The sequence below is a fragment of the Amphibalanus amphitrite genome, unplaced genomic scaffold (genome assembly GCF_019059575.1).
Source record: "Amphibalanus amphitrite isolate SeventyFive unplaced genomic scaffold, NRLGWU_Aamphi_draft 000038F_arrow, whole genome shotgun sequence".
Lineage (NCBI taxonomy): Eukaryota > Metazoa > Arthropoda > Thecostraca > Balanomorpha > Balanidae > Amphibalanus > Amphibalanus amphitrite.
Genome location: NW_024881534.1, coordinates 794,173 through 818,332, shown reverse-complemented (window position 1 = coordinate 818,332; position 24,160 = coordinate 794,173). Strand labels below are relative to the sequence as shown.

At 47.9% G+C, this 24,160-nt stretch overlaps 1 protein-coding gene across 2 annotated transcripts in view; it reads left to right on the top strand.

The window, feature by feature from the left end:
• LOC122373187 overlaps positions 1-21,535 on the top strand; it is a 39,539-nt gene extending 18,004 nt beyond the window's left edge. Inside the window, exons 4-5 of one of the 2 annotated variants that reach the window (XM_043351027.1) lie at positions 8,996-9,055; positions 20,465-21,535. In XM_043351027.1, the coding sequence (XP_043206962.1) occupies positions 8,996-9,055; positions 20,465-20,710 (306 nt within the window). In that variant the 3' untranslated portion in view covers positions 20,711-21,535. The remainder of the gene's footprint in view (positions 1-8,995; positions 9,056-20,464) is intronic. The other variant, XM_043351036.1, reaches the window with a different exon arrangement.
• The last annotated feature ends 2,625 nt before the right edge of the window (positions 21,536-24,160 follow it).

The window sequence follows — 24,160 nt, the reverse complement described above, 5'->3', positions numbered from 1 at the left end:
AGACTGATCAGTTGTTGGGGTGGCAAGAGTAGAAATTTCACGTCAGTTTAATGCCCTCCCGGGTATAACGCGATGTGGAGCGGAAAATGCAAATTTGTTTTGATGCCTGGTAGTCAGACCATGAGAAGCGTGCAGCTGCAGCTGAATGTTTGCTCTTGTTGACCTGCCGTCGAAATTCAGCAAACATGGGTGAAACTTTGACATCACCATTGGGGTCCCAAACGTCCAAGGGGGCCTCCATTTAGTGGGGGCCTCCAAGCAATTAGGGGCCTCCAATTGCGGAAGCGGTAATTTACGAACCACGCCAGGGCCTCCTCTAAGAAATTTTCACTGGGGGACCAGAGGCTCAGAAGCCAAACTTAGGGTACCCCCAAATCCAGTTTTCTCATCGGATTTAGGTCACTTATTTTTCGTCACAGCTCGGATGCCATGATCTAATTTTTTTTTTAATATTAACCCTCGCCGGCACAGGGGGGGGGGGGGTTGATGCAACCCCTCCTTAAGGTTTTTCGCAAATAACTCGCGTAAAAAGCGGCCGATCGCGACGAAACTTTCAGTACCCTCGCATTGATCAATTTTACACCTACTCTGAAAAGTTCATGACCCTGACCCTAATGACCTTTGACCAGTGACCTCTTTTCCGAGACCATGTTTGGCCGGAATCGCGATTCGGCGTATGTCGGCTAACATTAGCCGCGCGTTTGCAAGCTTTTAGTGGTTTCAAACGTTCAAACATGTGATTTGATGTCGCTCCCATACATTAGGGTGGGTGTCAAGGTCACCTGAAGGTCAGGTCAGGTCATTGACCATTGGTGACCTCGGGTGACCTCGGTTCACTTTTTCGAGTTTTACATGTTTCTAGGCTAGTTTTTGGAGCTGAATTCGAATTTAGCAACCATTTGAACATTTACGAAGTAGTTTTGGTGCCTTCGTAACATGTTACGAAGCTGTCAGAGGCGGTTGACACGTATTACGAATACCCGTCGCAACTCCTACCTACCGGTTGACCTGACCTGACCTGACCCGACCTGGTCTAAATGCTTAAAGACATCATATCTGATCAAAACTAACACGATATTCGTGATCAGCACCCCGGAAAACCACATAGCAGCCACAATTTACGACTTTCTAACAGGTCCCGATTTTCCCGGTTTTCGGGTCATTGACCTGACCTGGAAGGTCACCCGATGACCTAGGACCTTAAAATTGGGTATCATCAGCTTTGTCTCGTGACGGGCAACACGCTCGTTTTTTCCGCGAAGCTCTAGCTCGATCAGGGGCCAAACGCGAGGGGGGGTCGTACCACCCCCCCCCTTGTGCCGTCGAAGGACGCAAAATGGCCTGTGCCGGCGAGGGTTTTAATAAAGAAATGGTAGGTCACCTGACCCTACTGGTGGATCCAGGCCAGCAGGTTGACATTGTATGTAAATATCCCCCGCGGCGTCCGAAATCGACGAAAATTTCTGGCTTTTTCAATTTCGACAATAAAACAAAATGCCTTTATTATAGAAAAAAAAATAATTTAACCGCACAGCATTGCACAACGAATCTAGTCGACCCCAGAAAGTGTGAGGGTTAACCCTCGCCCTCACCTGGGGGGATGGTTGCCACCCCCAAGTTAGTTTTTCTGCTCTACACTGAACATTTTTAAAGGTAGAAACCTGATTTTTTTGTGTAACTGCTTTTCTATCTTTTCTCAGCGTCCATTGAAAATTTCAAGTTTCTGTGGCTTTTGGGTTTGGAGATATGACCTTGTTCTTCAGGTCATGTCATGCCCTAAATAACGAATACCCAATATCTTGCGTTGGCTATGGGCCTTGTGAGCTTTTGACACCCTGGTTTCGGCTTTTTTTGCCAGTCTTACCTCCCACCTATCATTGAACATGTTGCTTTGCGATGTACAGATGTCAGGGTCAGGGTCAAGGTCAACCTAGGTCATCTAAAACTATTGCGTTTTAGACAAGCTGAATTTACTTTTCGTGAAGTTTCTTTGACTGCATGTTTAGTAAAAGCTTCTCAGTTCATGATATCATGTAATAGGGAAACACAAACCAATCTGTGCACACATCAGTACATACACAGACATACACAGACATACAAACACATATCATTGACCTTGACCTAACTTGACATGAAATGACCACAGCCAGCAAATTAGTCGGATAGTGTGACAAAGAGCTGTTCTAGCTGGCTTGGCACTAATACGGCAGCGTCATCGGTATATGATGGGTTGGTCCGCTGCTTGTGTAGGTATTTTATTCTACATCACCACAATTTTTTCTTACAAGATTTTAAGCTTCGCGGTCAAGAGCAACAGATTCTTTGGGTAGAGACGAATCCAATGATACCAAATTTTATCTCATCAGGTCAGTCATTGACCTTCCAGGTCAGGTCAAACTAAAGAATGTTGCTGTTTGGGCTCACCGTTGCCCGTTGGAATATCACGTGTGCTGCTCATCATATACCGATGACGCTGCCGTATTGTGGTGCCAAGCCAGCTAGAACCTCTTTGTCACACTACCCGACCAGATTTTTGCTGCTGAGGTCATTTCAGGTCAAGTTAGGTCAAGGTCAATCATATGTGTTTCAATCACAAGGTCAATCAATATCATATGACAATCAATCATATTGTCATCAGTATCTCCGAAACCAAAAAACCACAGAAACTTGAAATTTTCAGTGGACGCTAAGAAAGGATAGAGAAGCAGCTATACGAAACATCCGGCTTCTAGCAATCAAAATGTTGAGCGCAGAGCAGAAAAACTACCTGGGGGGGGGGAGTGACAACCACTGCCCCCCCCCCATGTGCGGGCGAGGATTAAATAATTTGAATATCAGGACAATAATTTATTCAAACAGGTACTCCAACAGAGTCCCGCTTTTTATAGGTGACCTCAGATTTGTGTAGCATCTAAGTTGCCCAGGGAGCCTTTTATTTGTAGGTACAGTACAGAGAGCCTCCTACTTCGACTACTTGCACAGAGAGCCTCCTTTTTGTACATACAGCTGAGCTTCTACAGGTCAAGCGCCGTTCTCCTATTTGTACGTACAGAGAACCTCCTACTGTTACAGAGGGCCTCCTATTTGTCTAGGGGGCCTCCTATTTATCCAGGGGTCTTTTATTCGACCAGGGGTCTCATATTTGTGCAGGGGTCTCCTACTTGTCCAGGGGCCTCCTTTTTTGAAGGGCCTCCTTTTTGTTTAGCGAGCCTTCTATTTGTCCAGGGGGCCTCCTATTCGTCTAGGGGGCCTCCTATTTGTCCAGGAGTTCTCCTGTTTCTCCAGAAGGTCCCCATTTATCCAGGGGCTTCTATTTTCCAGGGGCTTCCTCTTAATCCAGGGGGCCTCCTACGTGTTCAGGGGCCTCCTATTTGTCCAGGGGCCTCCTATTTATCCAGGGGTCTTTTATTCGAACAGGGGTCTCATGTTTGTGCAGGGGTCTCCTACTTGTCCAGGGGCCTCCTTTTTTGAAGGGCCTCCTTTTTGTTTAGGGAGCCTTCTATTTGTCCAGGGGGCCTCTTATTTGTACAGGGGGCCTCCTATTTGTCCAGGGGGCCTCCTATTTGTTCAAGGGGCCTGCTATTTTTCTAGGGGGCCTCCTATTTGTCCAAGAGGTCTCTTATTTGTCCAACGGGCCTCCTACTTGTTCAGGGGGCCTTCTATTTGTCCAAGGGGCCTCCTTTTGGTTAAAGAAGCCTCCTATTCTCCAAGCGGCCTCCTATTATCCAGAGGGCTCCTATTTTTAGGGGGCCTCCTCTTTATCCAGGGGGCCTCCTTCTTGTTCAGGGGGCCTCGTATTTATCCAGGGGCCTTCTATTCGTCAAGGGGGCCTCCTATTTGTCCAGGGGGCCTCCTAATTGTCCAGGGGGCCTCCTTTTGTGAAAGGGGCCTTCTATTTGTCCAGGGCTCCTTTTGTGAAAGGGGCCTCCTGTTTGTCTAGGTCTAGGGTCTCCTATTTGTCCAGGGGGCCTCCTATTTTTGCAGGGGGCCTCCTATTTGTACAGAGGGCCTCTTACTTGTCCATGGGGCCTCCTATTTGTTCAGAGAGCTTCTTATTTGTACAGAGGGCCTCCTATTTGTCCATGGGGCCTCCTATTTGTCTAGGGGCCTCTTATTTGTCCAGGAGGCCTCCTGCTTGTCCAGAGAGCCTCCTATTTCTCCAGGGGCCTCCTGTTTTCCGGGGGGCCTCCTACTTGTTCAGGGGGCCTCCTATTTGTCCAGGGACTTTTTATCGAATTATTCTCTTGAGCAGCTTGTAACCGTTCCAACGTACACTTCCGGCTCGTTGCTAGACGTCTGTATGGTTAAAAATAGAGAGCTTGTGCGTGATTGCTCTGCATCCTTTTGCCACTTCAGCCCACACAAACTCCTTCGTGTGTCTATTAACGTTCCGAAACAGCGCAAAAATCCTACAGTTGTTCAATCCCGCTCGATCAACCGTATAGATGTCGATGCCCTGAACTCTGACCTGATGTTTGCCGATTGGGAGGGCGTGTTTAGTGCCACGAACGTAAGTGACCAGTGGGATGCTTTCCTGACCGAATTTCTGCCGATTTTTGACGATCACGCACCTATAAAGAATATTACCATCCGTAATCCTACAGCACCACCAGTTACCCCCGCCACACTTAAAATCATGGATCAACGTCGTACCGCGTTACAGCAGTTCGGTAGAAAGTCGGAGGTTTACAAAGACTTAAACCGAACTGTCCGGGCCGCAGTGCGACGAGACCGACGCGGCGAACTTCACAGAGAGATTAGTGGGCGGGGTCCCAACAAGGTGTGGAAAAGTATTAGGTCGGTTGTGGCTGGTAAGAAAGACGGACCTAGTGTTCAACCTGATGTATCGGCTGACGTTTTAAATTCTTTTTTCGTTTCTGTGGGTCCCCGCGTCGCTACAGAGATCCGTGACCAAAATCCAGTTGTTAAGCAAATTGGCCGTTTGCCGCGTGTCGTAACCGGTAGATTTAAGCCCAGACCTATCTCTCTCGGTGAACTCGGTCACACCGTTTTCAATATGCGCAATTCTGCCGCCTGTGCGTCTGATGGCGTCTGCATTCGCATGCTGAAAACTGCTTTCCCATCTATCGGTGACGTTATCCTTCACATCATTAACACTTGCATCTCAAGGTCCGATATCCCCTTTCATTGGAAACACTCTATAGTTCACCCCATCTTCAAGTCTGGAAACCCATCTGATCCCACTAATTTCCGACCTATCTCCTTAGTACCTGTCATTATGAAGGTGGTCGAGCGAGTCATTCACAAACAGCTCTATCGCTATCTCTCCCAAAACCATCTTCTGGCCAATACCCAGCACGGTTTCCGACCCCGGCACTCAACTGAGACAGCACTTCTGTCCGTCAGTGACCAAATCCTGGCCGCCACCGATAGGGGGGATGTCTCTATGCTATGCCTTATTGATTTAAGCAAATGTTTTGATGTCATCAACCATGAGTTATTACTCGCTAAATTGGCAATGCACGGCATAGAGACATCCTGGTTCGCCGCTTATCTCCAGGGTCACACACAGAGTGTGTCATTGAAGGACGAGTCCGGTCGCCGGGTATTATCACAACCTCTCCCCAACTCTATGGGCGTCTTTCAAGGCTCGGCACTCGGTCCCTTACTCTTCACGGTATTTTCCAATGATCTATCACTTTATTCTGAGGATGCAGCAGTCTTCCAGTACGCTGATGATACTCAATTGTTGGTGAGTGGCCCTTTAAACGACCTTAGGGGACTCATCTCGCGCTTGGAAGCGTCACTGGCGTCTCTCGACCATTGGTTCAGTGCAAATGCTCTTAAAGTAAACACTGCTAAAACTCAGCTCATGGTTTTCGGCAGTCGGCAAAATTTGAGAAGCATACCTGCTTTCACCGTTTCTTTTCGCGACACCAAGCTAGTGCCATGCAAGCAGGTGGGCAACCTGGGCGTTATCTTCGACGGCACCCTGTCCTGGGACGCGCATGTGTCCGAGCTCAGTCGCCGATGCACGGGTCTCCTAATTGGCCTCTCCCATGTCCGCCACTACCTCCCCGACGGTGTCACCAAGACACTAGTGGTGGCTCTCGTCATGTCACGGATCCAGTACTGTCTCTCCGTATTTGGTAATGGTAGCCAAAAGAACTTCGATCGCATTCAGAAAATTCTTAACTTTGCCGCTAGAGTCATTTTCGGTCGCCGTAAATTTGATCATGTCTCCCATCTCCGGGACCAACTCGGCTGGATGGCACCTAAAACAATGGCTGAATACCATACCCTTATCACGGCGCACAAGGCCATCCAGAGAGGTGAACCCGAGGAGATCGCGACCCTATTTTCCAAAAATTCCCAAACACGAGCAAGGTCTACTCGCCAAGACCACCTTTTCCACTTACCGCGACCCCGACTAGAGACCGGAAAACGTAGATTCGCCTACCGTGCCGCGGCGCTCCTAAATACTCTCCCCCTCGAGCTAACGCAGTTGCCTCCAGCCAGATTTGCCCGTGCTGTAAAAAAGGGGCTTAAGCCTAGCCAGAGTAGCCATAGTAGCTAGCCTCATGACTCTTGGACTATGAAAGGCAAACGAGTCTGTGTGTACATAGTTATGAACGCGGCTTCGTGCTGGTTACACCAAGTATGTGCGTGTTCGGCGTTCGCGTTGTGTATTTCGTATCCGTAAGTGTGTGCGTTTTCTTGTGTAGGTACCTATTTCTTGTGTTATCTTCAACCAGCTCGGACTCGGAGTGTAATCGCCACGCCGATTGTGGATTGCTCTTGATTGTCAATACATACATACATACATACATACATACAGGGGGCCTCCCATATGTCCAACAGGGCCTCCTATTTATCTAAGGGGCCTCCTATTTATACAGAGAACCTTCTATATGAACATCGGACCTCCATTTGTAGTGGCTGGTGCGTCTCGGGGGCCTCCACTATTGGGGTCCCAAAATGACAATTGGGGTCCCAAATGTTCGCATTGGGGTCCCACATGGGACCTCGAAAGTATACAAAGTTACACCCATGTCAGCAAATACGCTTCGGCACCACGGTCGAAATGTGGAAAGTGCTGCCACCGCTGTCTGTGATAGAGGGCTCATTCGAAATAGAAATAGGAGGGTGAATGGTTGGGTTGTTACTGAAATGTGCTATACATTTATCAGGATAAGGCGTTTCTTCGTGGAGAAACACAAATGGCTGTCAGGTTGTGAGCCACTTTCACTCTGTAGGTACTGCACTCTGTTATGTCACAGGCTCCTGAGAACTCGCGATAAATTCAGCCCCTTTCCTCTTAGCATATTTTGATTAAGCCCGCAAAAACACGGGGTCAGGGTCTTGGCGTGAAAACAACGACATCAATCTCGTAGTTATGATGAAAATATGGCCATTTCACGTCGGAATTACCAATTCAGGGCGAGGCATATTTAAGAAAATCAATAGACCTCAAAACGTTCAACAAACAGGGCAGTCATATAGAGCAGGGGAATACATGCATAAAGATCACAACGTTGGAAATGGGACGTGTTTAAATGCGTCAAATCATTAAAAAGTTTTTATGAAAAATGTAAAGGCTGACCCCACCTGAATATATATTTATGTGAACCGAATCAACTGCCGACAAATGGTGGAAATTCAAATTGGCATTATTGCGAGCAAGCATAAGTACTAAGTAGGCTGCCTCTCTCAGACTCTTTATCTTTATTTAGATGTATAGAATAACCCGCGCCCCACTGGGGGGGGGGCTATTTATAGCCCCCCCCTCCCGTTTTTCTGCAATAACTTCCAAACCGCTTGACGTATCGACGCCAAACTTTCAGCACCTTCGGCTGCATCAATTTGACACCTTGTGTCACAATTTGAACTTCGTACCTACCATAGGTCGGCCGGAAATGACGTCAGAGTGACGTCATGTTCGGCCGATTTCGACGCAAAACATTGAACCACGGCAATCGCTCCCAAGAGCTCAGTTTTTAAGCTAGATCCAATTTCTTTGCATGAGCGGACTCAGAATAGACTGCGCTATCAAACTGCTATCTCGGATTTTCGAAATTTTGAAAATTTCGAAAATTTTATATAATAAAATTCAAAATTTATATTTTTACATTTTTTTCAAAAACTTTTTGACTTTTCGAAAAAAAACCGGAATATATGTGATAGAACGCATTATTATGACTAAGTCTAGCAAGTTTTAGCTGAATACCTTCAAAAATGGCCAAGTTATACGCATTATTGCAAAAAATTAACAATTATTAATTTTTCAAATCAATTTTTCAGCACGAATTTGACATCGTACGCCAATATAAATAGCACCATCGTGTTCCTGAGCTCAAACTGCATCCAATAGACACCTTTTTTGTTGAAAAATTATAACTTCAAAATTTGACCTTTTTTGACCTGAAAGTGACCTGACCTGAGCTAAATTTGACTAAAAATGACCTCGAATGACACAGACGACATCAAATTCGAAATGTTTGGCCTAAATGGACCATAAAACATGTGTCACGTGACCGACGGATGATATAATATTTTCGTGACCTGTGATGACCTGACCTTGACCTGAAAATCAAAGTACAAGTTTGGTACCCTCAGAGTATCTAGAGCATCTGTTCACGAGTGTGTGAACCAAAAATGAGCCTTATCTGACTTGTAAGACGGCGGCCAGAGCCCAAAACGTGAAGAATCCAAAATGCTAATAATTTTTACTTTGACCTGACCTGTGACGTCATCGGTGACCTCGAGGTCAATGAAATCAGGTTTGAAATAGCCCCCCCCCCCCGTAGGGCGTGTTATACGCAGACCCCAGTGGGGCGCGGGATAAAGCACCTCACGCCAGAATACAAGGCTATTCATTAGAATGTGCAAACTAGATAATTAGAAGCATTTCACCTTATTTGCTGCACCGCTGTTAGCTCTATCGTATCGCACCGAACGCCGGCGGGTAGACCAGAACTCGCTCGGTAAGCGTTCTCTGGCGCTGACCTGTGCTCCATTGGACCGTTCTTTTCAGCGTCAGTCTATGTCGGAGAGCTATCAGAGACGCCTGTCTCGGTTCGTCGACGTCTCCAACGTATGTGTTCTGTGCTGACACCCCGGGCCCGCAGGCCCGGCCCGGACCGGACCGGTCTGCACGAGACAGCATGCCCAAACGAGGCGCGGCGCACGCCCCTCCTCGACACGCAGTTGCACATTCAGTTTGAGACACACTAGAATTGCATGATGGCGACTAACCGCACGGAACAATATATAGCTCTTGGTTTTGATTTTTATCTTGGTTGCACACAATTATGCAAAGTAGGAAAAACTGAAAAAAGTAAATTTGACTTCTTTATGCCTGATAAAGATGACGTACTTCTTATCTGAAGCAAGCAAAAAATAGTAAAAAAATTAATCCAAGCGATCCAAGCAAAAAATAGAAAAATAAAACAAATAAAATAAAATAAAAATACAAGCAAAGCCAGTGGAACTATAAAATGGTAGTGTAGCAAAGTGCTAACTTGTTCAATCTGCCACATTCGCGACTTCATTTGCGTAAAAATGTTCATAAATTTTTTCCCATTGAGGTAACTTGAAAGCCCCTGCACCAGCCAAAGCAAATCCATCTAGTTCATTCCCTAGCGCTGGAATAGTTTTGATATGGCCGAGTGCTGATGCCCCATATTGAGCACTGGCCATACAATCTGGTCCTTCTCTGGCCACGTTTGGCCCATGCGGAGTCGTTGAGGAATCTGTCCCAGGTCGTCGTTACTCGTTAGTGTCAGAGTATTACCAGCTGAACAGACGTAGAGTAGAACACTTAAGATAAAATTCTATCGGTGTAACTTCAGCGCTGCGGGGGGGGGTCATATGGCGAGTCTCTACCTGCGGGCTGGTTCGCTCTAGCCTGGCAACCAAAGGTCGTGAACCCTGGCTACACAACAGTCATACCGACTGCACGCATGATGTCGTGACTAAGGATTGCTCCATCGGTGATAGCTGGAATCAATATGACAGAAAAAACTGATGGGGTTGAGCTGCGCTCTCTAGCTCGCCCTAATCCGCTAAAAAATATTCATTTGTTGTAGTTGTGTTATCGTTTTGACATTTGCTTTTGTAGTGATAGCTATGTTTTATTTCGTGTGGTGAACAAGTTTCCCTGATGAGAATGCTGGTCTCCTGTTCATATGACAATAATTTCACCATGCACTTAGACAGAAATGGTCTGTGGTTGTTGTGGTGACAGCACAATATGGCTCCCTGTGGCATATCAACGCTGACTTTTGTAGACAAAGGAAAGTGCAGCATTTAGTATGCAACAAACGCTCAGCCGGCAGAAAATACCGTCTCCACCCAAAAGCCTGGAGTTGTCATGGTATATTATTGCTAACTTGATTACCTATTCAAGAATCCAAATAGCTGAAAGGGAAGTGTTTTGTCCAAGTGTTGATATGCCATCGGGAACGACTACAGTGAGCCGTTTGTTTTGACCAGTGAAGAGTACCTACACATGCTGCGTGGTGTTGTCTGGTGCTGTGTTGTGATAGTCTCTAGACTTTGGTGTTCCACTTTTATTTACTTATTTATTCGATATATTGAAGATTCGTAGTTCTATCGTCCGTGACTTCCTTGGTTCATTGACATAAACTGCATTGATTAGTGCCAAACTATAGTCCCTAAATAGTCATACCTACTTGTTGAGTTGATTATGTGGGAAAACATTGACATGTGATGTGATAAATGTCACAATATTTCAACTTATGGATTACTTTCAAGCCAAAAATTCAAGCTTAAAAATCGGTCATTTACTTTCCTCCGGATAATTACCTATGTACAATGGGAGATATCATTTCACAATAGAAAAAAGACGTGTCTGTTTTGTGACAGCTTATATATGAAATATGGCGTGTAACAACTTTTGAAAATGCGAAAACATTTTGTAAGTCGTGATCATAAAACACTACTCTCAACAGGCAAATCTCAAATGCTTCATAACACACTTGACATGATTTGTTTTTCCAATTGACGTTTCAAATTTAACGAAAACTTACTTAAAGTATAAGCGTGAATTGCATCGATCTGCAAAATAAATAACTCACTTGGTATTAGCCGTTTTCACGACGAGCTATCTTGCGAATGTGCCTAATTTGACCAAATATGCACCAAATCTCTTTTACAATACACATCATGATAAGCATCTGTGCAACCCAAACTGATAACTTTTAAGAAACACACTGAACCTAATTTGACCAAACTTGCACCAAATCTGCAGCTGATCTGCCCCAAATGTGTACCAGATGGCCGCCGTGAAAACGCCTATTACTAGCTCCCATATAATCATGCATAAAATATTTTTCCGCTTCCCCTTCGAGCTGCCAGCAAACATAGAGACAATTAGCTATGCTATGCGTAACCAATCTCAGCGCAAACCTCACAACCAAGTCCCTCCAGGAAAACACTGTAGCTGTACAAAAAGGGGCTATTGGTATATTCAGCCCAAATGAACACGACACAAACACACTAGCAAGTATACAAGTCTCAACCGAGACTGCCCTGCCAACGGGCCGCCACCCCTCCCCCCGCGCGGCGCATTGGTGTCCCCACCCAAACTAGAAACCCTGTCGTGTGTGTCCTCCCCCGGAAAAAGTCCTAACTAGAAAAAAACCGGGGGACCTAGCTGGGGAAAAACCACATTTTGTGGAAAAAACCCATCTTTATTTAAGAGTGTGGTGCGTGTAAAAAAAAAGCCCCAAAAATGGTGGTGGGTGGGTGGGAAACGCAAAAACATTTCAGAGCGAGAACACTGCTGACTTGCGTCAGACCGGGCGGCTTAGAACAGAGTGACCGCGCAAATGCACTCAAACCCCGCGCCGTCACCGTCACGTGACACAAGTCGCTCCACCAATCAGATGAGGCCGCCGCCTTAGCGGCCTTGCCGCCCGGGGGCGCAGGCGGCCGCCCGCCTGCCGCCGAACGCTGCTCGCAGAGGCCGGCCCGGCTCCGGGGCCGCCCCAAAGATGCTCGTTGTGTCGCGGAAAAACCGGTTATATCTTGTCATATATAACCGGGCGTATTTTCCGCTTCCCCTTCGAGCTGCCAGCAAACATAGAGACAATTAGCTATGCTATGCGTAACCAATCTCAGCGCAAACCTCACAACCAAGTCCCTCCAGGAAAACACTGTAGCTGTACAAAAAGGGGCTATTGGTATATTCAGCCCAAATGAACACGACACAAACACACTAGCAAGTATACAAGTCTCAACCGAGACTGCCCTGCCAACGGGCCGCCACCCCTCCCCCCGCGCGGCGCATTGGTGTCCCCACCCATTCAATACATCCACCCAGACACCAATGCGCCATAATAAAACACCCCCTTCCCGAAACCAGCAGACCGAATGGGGGATACAAATTAACACAAAAGACCTACAGTCGCCGCCAGTGTCGAGACCAGTGGCGGAACCCACCCAAATACGTGCTTGGTTGAAGGAAGGTAATTAGCTCCTCAACCTGGCCCGAAGCTTACCAGAAACGCCACGATCCCTTAAACCTGCCAACATGAATGTGAGCGATACAGCGGTCACCAATGAAGAGCAATATTACGGCATTTATACCGAAGCCCTCACAGGACTAACAACCAGTAGCATTAGCCACTACTGCGATGATAGCCTCCACCAAGTAAAGGCCCTCGATATACCCGCCGAAAAAACAACCATCCATGAGTTCTGAGGCATCTGACAACAGAAGCTGTATTCTCCTTTACCTTGAACCCTATGCACATGCCTTTCAGCGCGACCATTAATTTTCCCATAACTTTGGAAGGGGTTAGAACAGCATCAACGAAGGTCGTTGACAGCCGCCCAGCAAAAAAGGGGAGGGCTCTCAGCCCGCTCCGGGAATCAGGCTGTTGTAGGAGGGGACGCCGGCGGGCAGACTAGCGAGCTGCCCAGAGGCCGTGTAGAAGGGACACCCCCGGGCAGACTAGCGGGCTGCCCAGAGGCCGTTGTAAAAGGGGACACCCCCCGGACAGACTAGCGAGCTGCCCCGGGGTCGTTGTAGAAGGGGACACCCTGGGGCAGACTAGCGAGCTGCCCCGGGGTCGTTGTAGAAAGGGACACCCCCGGGCAGACTAGCGAGCTGCCCCGAGACCGTTGCAGGAGAGGACACCCCCGGGCAGACTAGCGAGCTGCCTCGGGGTCGTTGTAGAAGGGGATACCCCCGGGCAGACTAGCGAGCTGCCCCGGGGTCGTTGTAGAAGGGGACACCCCCCGGGCAGACTAGCGAGCTGCCCCGGGGTCGTTGTAGAAGGAGACACCCCCCGGGCAGACTAGCGAGCTGCCCCGGGGTCGTTGTAGAAGGGGACACCCCCGGGCAGACTAGTGAGCTGCCCCGGGGTCGTTGTAGAAGGGGACACCCCTCGGGCAGACTAGTGAGCTGCCCCGGGGTCGTTGTAGAAGGGGACACCCCCCGGGTAGACTAGCGAGCTTCACCCAGGACTTGCAGAATTGGGCATCCCAAGATTCTCCGAATGTCTAGGGCAATTACCCGACCTGAATACCAAAAATACCCGCTTTTGAAATCTGATAGTATCCGCATCACCCGCCACGGGCAACAAGCTTGCCTTTCCGCGAAGATCCGGATTGATCAGGGACCAAATGACCATCATACAGACAGCCCCTACGCTGTAAACAGGCCAATATGGGTATAAAGGTTGCCGCTGCTTCCTAGCTCGACACGTTTAGGAGGTGCTTACTGCCTCCAAACGCCGAGCTGGCTCAATGTCACCCATAGAAGGTACAGTAACTCACCCACCAACCAACCATAGGCAGGTCCTGAGTGACGTCAACTGATGCCGGCGAGGGGTACCCCGTACCAGTGCCCCAAACTTTGTTGATTTAGGTGTGAAACGACATCCAAATGAAAATCATTTTTCACTCGCCTCCATTTTTTAATAGCCCATTTTTCACTCACAACTTTACCAACAAAAAGCATTTGCATGGATCGATAGCCATTTTACTTCCCACATACCAGCCTTGTATTAAATTTTGCTGTACATTCTTTTTCCAGTCTTTTAGGCCTTATCTGACCATCAATTTTCCACCCTTATCCCTTATTTGATGAGTAATTTTCATAGACCCGGGAAACAGGTGGGCAGCGGGGGCCCTTGCCCCCCCCCCCACCTGAGAGCCGAGGGGACGGCGCCCCCTCAACATTGAGGCAGCGAGAAAGGATCTTTCCTCCCTTTTCCGGACTTCCTCTTGTTTCCTTTATACATCCAAACATCAACACCCGGCATTTTCCTTGCCATCTGAATGGTTTCTGCTGTTACAGTATCGATTTGACATCTGCCGTTGTCATCCCGCTTTTGTTTGGGCCTGGCTTTGGCCATAAGTTTGGCAGGCCAGCTTTTATACTGGACCATTTTGAGTCAACCTTTAGAAATACCTAACGTACAACGGTGGTAAAATCGTTGCTACAGGTATAACACAGGTTACCCGCTCCGGGTGTAAGGGAGGGGTGTGGGGCAATGAGTGCACTTACGTGGCGTCCTTGGAAGGCCGGTATGGGATTAAAAGCTCAGCGACACTAAGGGCTTGTGGTGTCTTCGGTTATCGTTAGCACCCTCAGAATCACCGGCGTAGGGCCCTCAGAGCCGCCGGTAAGGGGCCTTTAGAGGCACTGGTGTGGGAATGTCATGCAGGTGCCGGTGTGGGCGCTCAGAGGTGCCAGTATGATTCTCTCAGAGGCGCCGGTGAGGGTCCTTACAGGCGTTGCTGTGGGCCCTCATAGACGCTGGTGTGGAGCCGTTACAGACGGGTGTGGGGCCTGAGCTGCTGACGCGAACCCTCTACAAGCCGGCAGGGGGTTCTCACTCTCAGTGACCGGCAAGAGGCCCTTAGGCCAGCAGAAGAAGTTCTGTGGGGTCCTTAGAGACCGGCATAGTACTATCATACGCCGGTGGGGCCCTGAGAGTCACCGGACCGGTGTGGGGCCCTCAGAAGTCACCAGTGGGTGGCCTATAGATGCGCAGGTATTGGGTAGGGTAGGGATTAGGGTCCTCGCTCTCAGAGTCGCCGATATAGGGCATTAATAGGCACTAGTGTAGGCACTCAAGAGTTGGGGATGTGAGACACCGGTGTGGGCCCTCATAAGCCCTCATAAGCCCCCACAGTTGCCGTTATAGGGCCATCAGAAAAATAATTGTGGGACCATCACAGGCAGGAAATGCCCCTAGAACTGGGCCCTCATAGGCCGGTAAGAACTTTCAGAGGCCAGTAACGGGCCTTGGGAGACCACTGAGGAGCCCTTATAAAGGCCCAGGAGGCCCTCAGAATCCGGCGTAGGGCCCTTAAAGAGATCTTAGTGTGGCAATTAGGGTCCATGAGGAGCTCTAACGAGCCCCATGGGGCCCTTCTATATGGCCATTGTTAACCCTCAGTGGTCAAATAGCGCCGCAGGGCCCCTCGGACCCGAGCGAGGCTCCCTTTGATCCCGATGGGGAGGTGGGGTACGTGTCCCCTTAGACCCCTAGCTACGCCACCGTTTCATATGCATCATGTCAGGTATTTTATATCCTCACCCCCCCCCCCACCTTGAAAATTGTTCCCGGCCCCCTAGGAATTTTCCTTTGACCACCCAAGCCAAAATACAATTTTGGGACACTGAGGGGAACTCCCAGTCCTAACAACGCATACTGACTTCCTTCATTTTTAACTATTAATGACAGTACCTGACCTGTATTGTTCAATGTTCATTCGCTGTTTTGCAGGAGAAAGGTCATCTCATATGTTATAGCGACAAGTGAAATAATTTGCTAAGAAATAGACCGCTTTGAAGATAGTTACAGACGGTTTAACAACCCTCAGCAGCAGCAGCAAACCAAGGTTGAAAACACGTCTAACGTTAGACTTGCTATAGATTCATTTTTTATCTTCGGGCTTCGCCTAACGATTTTATCATAATTTTATTACTATCATAGTATCTCACTTTCCACCAGCATTGCCCTCATGTCCCTATTGGTGGAACCAAACATCCCCTCAAAAATGCCGATATCGCCCATGCCCAAGCGTTCACAATCCACCCTATCGGGTCCCCTAGAACCTTCATTAACAGATATGTACCGGGTCCCGTACATGGAATAACGTACCTTTCAAAACCCCGGCCACCTTGGCCTATACCTGACGATGTCCCGTAAGACCTGCTAGGCAGCACCACTGGAGCTAGATGAGCTGGGAGGGGTCGGAACTCCCTCAGCTGACACAGGAGCTGTGAAGGAATCCTTCAGCGGCCAGAGAAGACTCTGGCAAAGCGGGCCGGCCCCGCCGCGTGTGCCGATCCGTCGCCGTTCAGAGTCTGATGCCAACCACCAAGCCATGGAAGAAGAAAAAAAAACAGATTGTGTCACAACCATTTTTAGCCGAAATCCCGTATCAAAAGGGGGTTATATATACCGGGGCCATTTATCTCACAATGCGTGTGATGACATATCGGCAGGATATGCATATTGCATACCTACCAATATTACTATAATGATTGTCGCTTATGCATGTCTAGGCAAGACTCTATTGACCAACAACAAGAAAGGCACCTCACTCTGGCAAAAAAAAAAACTATTTACAAACGCCACTACCATAAAAAACGAAACACAGTTCACTCGTACCTCAATGCAGAGTGAGAGCCACACAATCATGGGCTACCCTAAAATTGCATCCTAGAAAATGGCATGCCTACCTACTGCAGCCTTTAAACATGGGTGTGAAAACTTCCTCTGGGTAATAGCCTGTAACTTACTATGCTATCGCTAATGCATCCCAAAACCATCTTACATAATTCCCCATCTAATCCATAATATCCTAGTCCGCCGAGACTTATCACACCCAAACTGGGTTCCACTGTATCACCTCTGTACCTCCATGTATCACCCACTAAACCTTTCATTCCAACCTATCAACACCAGATAACAATACCAACTTACCAATGCCATTGCATTGGTTATCCTTAGCATGAACTCCATTTACCCTCAAGTCTCACCCGGTAGTTGGTACCCTTGTTATCAACAATCCCTAACCCACTCAAGGCCGTCCCACTAATGAAAACCCCGCTCGGACACGCTCGGACAGAGCCAACATCACCAGCAGCTCATTCTCCACGGGGTACGCCCACCTGGCACACCTTACGCCAGTAACCGTTCACCTGTATGGGAACCACAGTTCAACCAACACCAGGCACCACAAAACGGCAATTATACCAACTCTCTGCACAACCACCGGCCAACACCACGTGGCCACCAAACCCTACGCCGGCCAGGCCGTGCACTCTGAGCTGCTACACCGAGAAAGCATGAGCTGATTCCACTCACACGGAGTGTAGAATGGCAAAGTCCGGCGCTCCGTTCCAGGGAAGAAACAAAAAACAGTTACAGCTATGTTACACCTAGCAAATACCTACACCCAATCTCCCAAAATCTGAAAAACACACCAAGCCTATTTCTACCAGCAGTCCAAGTTTCGTTGTTTCATCTAACCTTCAAAGAACCTATAATACCGGGCATTTGCCGACCCATTGCTCATCGACCCTCTTCTTACCGTGATAGCATAACATAAACACAAAAAACAGACCTCATGCCGAAAATGAAAAATAAGATAGAAACAACAAACCAGTAAAAAATAAACATAAAAACCCCGAAAGGAAAAAAAAACATGCTCGTCAATCAATATAACATTGATATAAAACCGAACTTATACTCCCCTTGATGTCTTCCAGCTTCCACTGAACACGACCGCAGTAAAACGCAAAAACATTTCAGAGCGAGAACACTGCTGACTTGCGTCAGACCGGGCGGCTTAGAACAGAGTGACCGCGCAAATGCACTCAAACCCCGCGCCGTCACCGTCACGTGACACAAGTCGCTCCACCAATCAGATGAGGCCGCCGCCTTAGCGGCCTTGCCGCCCGGGGGCGCAGGCGGCCGCCCGCCTGCCGCCGAACGCTGCTCGCAGAGGCCGGCCCGGCTCCGGGGCCGCCCCAAAGATGCTCGTTGTGTCGCGGAAAAACCGGTTATATCTTGTCATATATAACCGGGCGTATTTAAGTCCAACCCGCGGTGTAATTTATTCGGTCGGCCCGTCCGCAGACTGACGTGATCTATTCGGCGTATTATTCAGAGGATATTGGCCGAGATCGGCGCCGCGTGCTGACTACTCTGTTTTGTTCGCTACCAATCAGCCGGGACGCTCGACCGCCGCCCCAAAGTGGCGAATCAGCGTCAATTGGCCGGCGCTGCCACAGTGCTGAGCTGGTGCCTTGTGGCAGGCTGCTCCAAGGCTGAACAACTCCCAATGGAGAGAAGCCGGGAAAGGAAGTGCGGCAATCATTTTTTGATGATGATGCCAGAATCAGAATGTGTCAACTCCAGGTTTTAAACGGACACTGGTCATTTACAGCTAAAAAAAATTAACAGCTGATTAAATGTGGAAGTTTTCGAGCTAAAACAAAGCTCGTAAATAGTTAACGCCATCCAATCAACCATTCCCGCTCTAAAGTACCACAATTCGAAAGGCACTAGCGCTGTCATTTTCCTCGTTTTCTCTGGCATCCCCAGCTCACTGTGACCTCATGCCGGCTCCTGCGACCATCTCAGACCGTCGCGGGCGGCGAGCGGCGACCCGGAAACTCATCTGCCAGCATAACAGTCTAATATGAGATAATACGGACCTCAGTGGATAGCAATATGCGGGCATCGTCGCGGCCTCGGCAGTGCACGAGGCATGGCGAAGTGTTATCGTTAGGCGCCGCCTTACGCCAATGCGTTGGTGAGTTGGTCCATTTTCTAACCTACCATGGGCGGTCATTTTGTGGATACTGAAGGCAGTGCGACGTTAGATAGGAATACGCAGCCGAGTTCTTCTCACTTTTTAACACGAGCAGCTTCCGATCGGCCAGCCCGCAGCCGATGTTTGATAAACATTAGGAAACCAATGATGAACGAAAAATCTACGCAACTTTTTCTGTTTCGGAATCGATGCTAAATAGACGGTATTTATTTGGCAAAAGTGGTGCTAAAGCTTCGCGTTTCGTGAAAGCTGCCGAGAGGCTCAGAGCGGCTTATTTATGTAACGAACATGAATAACAGCCCAATGTCTTTTCTGTTGTTATCTGACGCCGCTATAAAACGACGAGCTTTATATATCTGATAGAAAGCAAATGAGGTTACGAGTACTGGTACATACCAGCTACGGGTACATACCAACTGGTTAATATTCGCTTTGGAACTGAAATACAAATAGCTGAGTTGCGAGCTCATGACAAACTCTTGTATATCTCGAGAAGTTTGGCGAGGTCCTGCATAGGGAGGCAGTCCCGCATAACAGACGTGACTGGCGGGTTAGCCTAACTCAGCCTGAGAAAAGAAAGTGCGCAACACCAGCGCCGAACAGTGTGGTGCACACAGCCCACGCAGCTCAAAATTAGCAGCAACTTTTGGGATGTTGTAATTCAAAGGTCAATATTACGTTGTCCTTTGCGCCTTCCTAATTTACTAAGGTGCATCAAAGCAATCACGATTGTAAAACGTAAATGTTTTTTTCTGGGACAGGCACTATTAGCTGTTTTTACGACGGCCATCTGGAACACATTTGGTGCACATTTGGTGTAGATTAGGTGCATATTTGGTCAAATTAGGTTCGTTGTGTCTCTTAGTAGCTATCAGCTAGGGCTGCACTAATTGCTATTTGCTTATATCCCTGCTTTGTCATATTATCAGAGAGTATCATCAATTAAAACACTGAAATGAATTCATAAAAGAAAGATATTTGCTGTAAAAGAGATTAGGTGCAGATTTGGTCAAATTAGGTGCACTCGCCGGATAGCCCGTCGTGAAAACGGCTATTGTGTACATTTTATGGATCAGTGCCATACAGGAAGTGCACGGCAACGTTCACATAATCAATCCACATGAATGTCATAGGTCACCACCATTCCACGGACACAAGTCCTTCCTGGCACCCACAGCACCAATCCACGGACAAAACACCAATCCACTGACACAGCACCAATCCACAGCCACAGCACCAATGCCCTGGTAGCACGGAAGTGCACCGCTTATTTAATGACTGATGACGCTTGGCCCCCTGCGGCGGCGCCTCATCAGCAGAGTACGTCACCGGAGACGTGGTCAGTAATGGCTGACCCCTCCCCTCCCCGCGGGATGCGTCTCTTCCGCACCCCCCCCCCCATCTCGCCCCTAGGTCTAATTATTTGCTCGTCAAAGTGGGAATAGGGACTGCTCGTAGTCACCATCATAGTTAGCACTGTTTCTAGGGCTGCTGACGCCATTTGGGTCACGAAATTGAAGTGCCGCACTTGTGTTAATGCGAGTGCTGGTAAAATATTGACCGACAAGGGCTTCTAGCAAATGACATTACTGTGTTACACGAGCTCGGTGGCCGACCCGCCCCCATCTGACGCGCGCTCCCCTTCTCCATCTGACCTGACCTGTCCCTGCAGAGCTCACGCATCAACTCGATGGACGATGACGGCCTGATCGGGCGCTACATGCTGCCCAACTACTCCCCGAACCGGCCGCGTCAGAACTCACTGATGGTTCCCATCACCAGCCAGCTGACAGCGGCCAGGAAGGTCAAGTCGGCAGTGGACCTGGTGTCACTGGTGATTGCCGAGCAGCGCGAACAGCGGGAGAGCCTCTCCGGAGGCATGTCAGGACTGTCCGGGGCGTGTCAGACCAATGTCTGATGGGTGTCAGATGTCAGACAAATGTCTGGTGAGTGTCAGATGACGGACAAATTGTGATCTTATTGCAAGCTGTTTGACCGGAGAATGCCGTCTGTCAGTTGTCAACCCAAGTCGTGTGTCGGTAACACACACTGCATCAGACGAGAATATCATCGGCGTACGGCAGACCGACGCGTCCCGGACCAGTGTTCGCCACGGGCCCCAAAATCCCCAGCCCAGCCCGGCCCGGGCCCATGGGTTCAGAGCCCGGCCCAGCCCATAGCCCGCTCTTGGCAAATATTCCAAGCCCAGCCCGGCCCGGCCCGTCAAAAATAGCAATCTAGTTATTGTCTTTGTCTATTGCTATAATAAGCATGATTGATTACACTATTTTGAGAACAATTCAAATTGCATGAATATTAACATGGCAATCATGACTCCCTTCTTTTCAATGAATATAATCATTTCAAGCACCTATGGCACAAATTTTAACAGTAACAGCAAGCACCTCAGTCAATTAGGTCATGATTACACACCTATAAAAAGTTTACATGATTATATTAACTACATTCTATGAGTAAAGTTATCTTGCAAGCTGATGTGTGTGAACATTATCATTCATAATTGGTGACTCTAATGCATACTTGAAGGAAGTATTTGCCACATACTCTATACTTCCCAGCACTTACCAGCAGAAAAAAGCTTGACTTATGGGAATTGATGAATCTGTCTGGGATTGACCTTGCTGTTAAATTCACTCCATAGATGCTGCAATATCAAAAGCCTGAGAAAGCATACAAAATAGGTGACACTAACTTTAGCACTGTCTTCCAAAAAAAGAGAAAATCCATCCATTTATCAGCAAAACTGATCTTATCTATTTTCAATTCATGCTCACGTGTCAACCGAATCTCTGTGGACAACTATCTGCTACTTTCCTTGCTATTTTATGTTAGGCTCTTTTCAAGATATGGATATCGCTAGCAGCGTAAGCAGAAAACATGGTAAGCTTGAAATGTCATTGGGTACTTTTGCGACTTTTACGCATCATCATCATCAATCGAAAATGAGCGAACACTTCTTGATTGTCGCAGCTGCGGCAGGTAGCGATTTTGACCAATTGTATAATAAAACATATATGATCAAGTTTTTGTTTTGTTTTTCGTTCAAGTTTTCAGGCTCCGTGATTTAGGTTTTATTTTTTATTTGTTTAATTTTGTTTTTCACCTTGAAACTCACTAAAAAAACGTATTTATTTGATATACTGTTGTGTATACTACCTAGATGCCGCCACATAAACATAGCGCCGCCGCCAGCCGCCGCCCTTGGCCGCCGCCATGATTGCAATTTTTTTTTAGAAGGGGCTGGTTTGTTGTGATTTATTTTGACAAATTTATGGACATTTCAAGAAGCTTTCACCGCGAAATACTCTGTAGAGTTCCTCGTTACTTACAGTGTGTTTTGTGAGTATCCTTTTAAGGTTCTGTTCGTTAAAAAGCCGTCGGTGAAGGAAAAAAGACTGTGTTGGAATTGTCTCACTATCGCCATATATAAGTGTTAAACTTAATGTAGCCCTGTAGCCCATCATTGTTGAGTGGCTTCTTAGTTTTTGGAGTTGTAGTGCTAAGTAAGTTATTCTGATGACTACATTTTAACTTTTATTACAAACTAATGATGCTAGAGATTCTCTGATCTTTTTGGCTGCGGAATTTTTATGAAAACCCTCCTATGTGTGACATGATGTGATATTGGATAATTCTCAAGATTCCCAAAATTCAATATCAAGTAGGTTTTCTTTCACATTGCTTAAATTTGGTTTAGTTTTTGTATTTTCCCAGTGGGTTTTGTTTGCATCAGTTTCCAAATTTTCTTAAATTGACATTAGTCGCAAAACCCATAGTGCACAAAGCTCTTGGCCCGGCCCGTCCATAGCCCGTTAACTAATGATATTTGGGGGCCCGGCCCAGCCCGTAGCCCAGCCCGGCCCATGGCCCGTTGGGCTGGCCCGGCCCGTGGCGAACACTGTCCCGGACCTCATGTCTTCACTCGTTAGTGACAGACCGTCAGACCAGGGTAGGGACGGGCCTGGAGAGTCGAGTTTCTGACTGCTGTCAGACGATAAAGATGTATGGCCATAGCGGGCATTGCTTAGGCCAACTGTCAGAAAGTTGTCACATGAAACGACTGTTATGATATTCCGGTAATCATGGATTTAGACATTGGACCAACCTGTCTTATAACAGATCAGTCACGTTCATCCTATAGACAGCCTGCATTCATCTAATGCAGCCTGCACGATCGACAATGCCGATAGGTATTCAGCTAGCCCAACAGCCAACCCATTCTCCATTCCCTGACACAAACACAGTGGTTAGTTGACTACTGATCAGACAGTCAGATCTGACCAATCAGAAACCGGCCAATAAACTGACTCGTGTCCCCCGGTCGTCGTAAAAAGACGACCCAGAGCGCCATCGTTGATTGGCCGCGAGAAGTGTGACCTGAGTGACGTCACAGGTCATTGGGTGACGACCATTTATCAGAGAGCCGTGGGATCTGTCTCGAATATCAAATATTGGTGTACCGAGACGCTCTATGTTCCAAGCATACTTGCCAAAGTACTGTCAAAAGAGGAAGGATATGAGAGAGTGGCGGTTAAAAGTTACAAGTTTGATTGTAATGTACCGTCAATATGAAATGTGTCGTCCGGTTCAATGTATTTGTGTCGCCGGGTGTGAGGACGTGCTAAAAAAAAAATAGGTAATGTATTTACGTAGAGTGAGTAGAGTGAGTGAGTATTTACGTATATGTACGTACACGTATAATGTAATGCAGATTGCTGCCGTTGTCTGGAAAAGTGGGTGAGTGAGTGAGTGAGTGACTAGTGAGTGAGTGAGTGAGTGAGTGAGTGACTGAGTGAGTGAGTGAGTGGGTGACTGAGTGAGTGAGAAAGAGTAAGGAGAGCGCTGATGTAATACTCCTTTATCATAAGTAGGACAGTAGATCTTGTTAAAATGCCATAGAGAGAGAAATATCTCGAGTAAAGTCAAACTTTTACTAGAAGCACAAGTTTCAATCGTAATATTTGCGCTGTATGTACGAGTAGCGACCAGGATACAGTCACGTAGCCGAGATACCTCCTCATGCATCCGTCTCTCTTATCCCGAGAATATGGCGAGACTCGGGCGCAGCGACCCATTCTGTTCTCCGGGAACTGCGGCGCTGCTGTCCGCCACCGTTGACGCGTTGCTAGGCAACGGTCTTGTTATCAGCGTGGTAGCCTCGCTGTGCGCCGTATATCGCGTCATTCGTCCGTGGTTTGATTGGCTCGCGCGAGGTGTTTCTGATTGGAGGTGTACGTGTTGATATATTGACACGTTATCAGGGCAGGACGTTGGCAGTTCATGTGCTATGTGTCTCCGCAGTGACCATGCCCGCGCGCGCTGCAGTGCGCGTATGAACGTCGTTCGT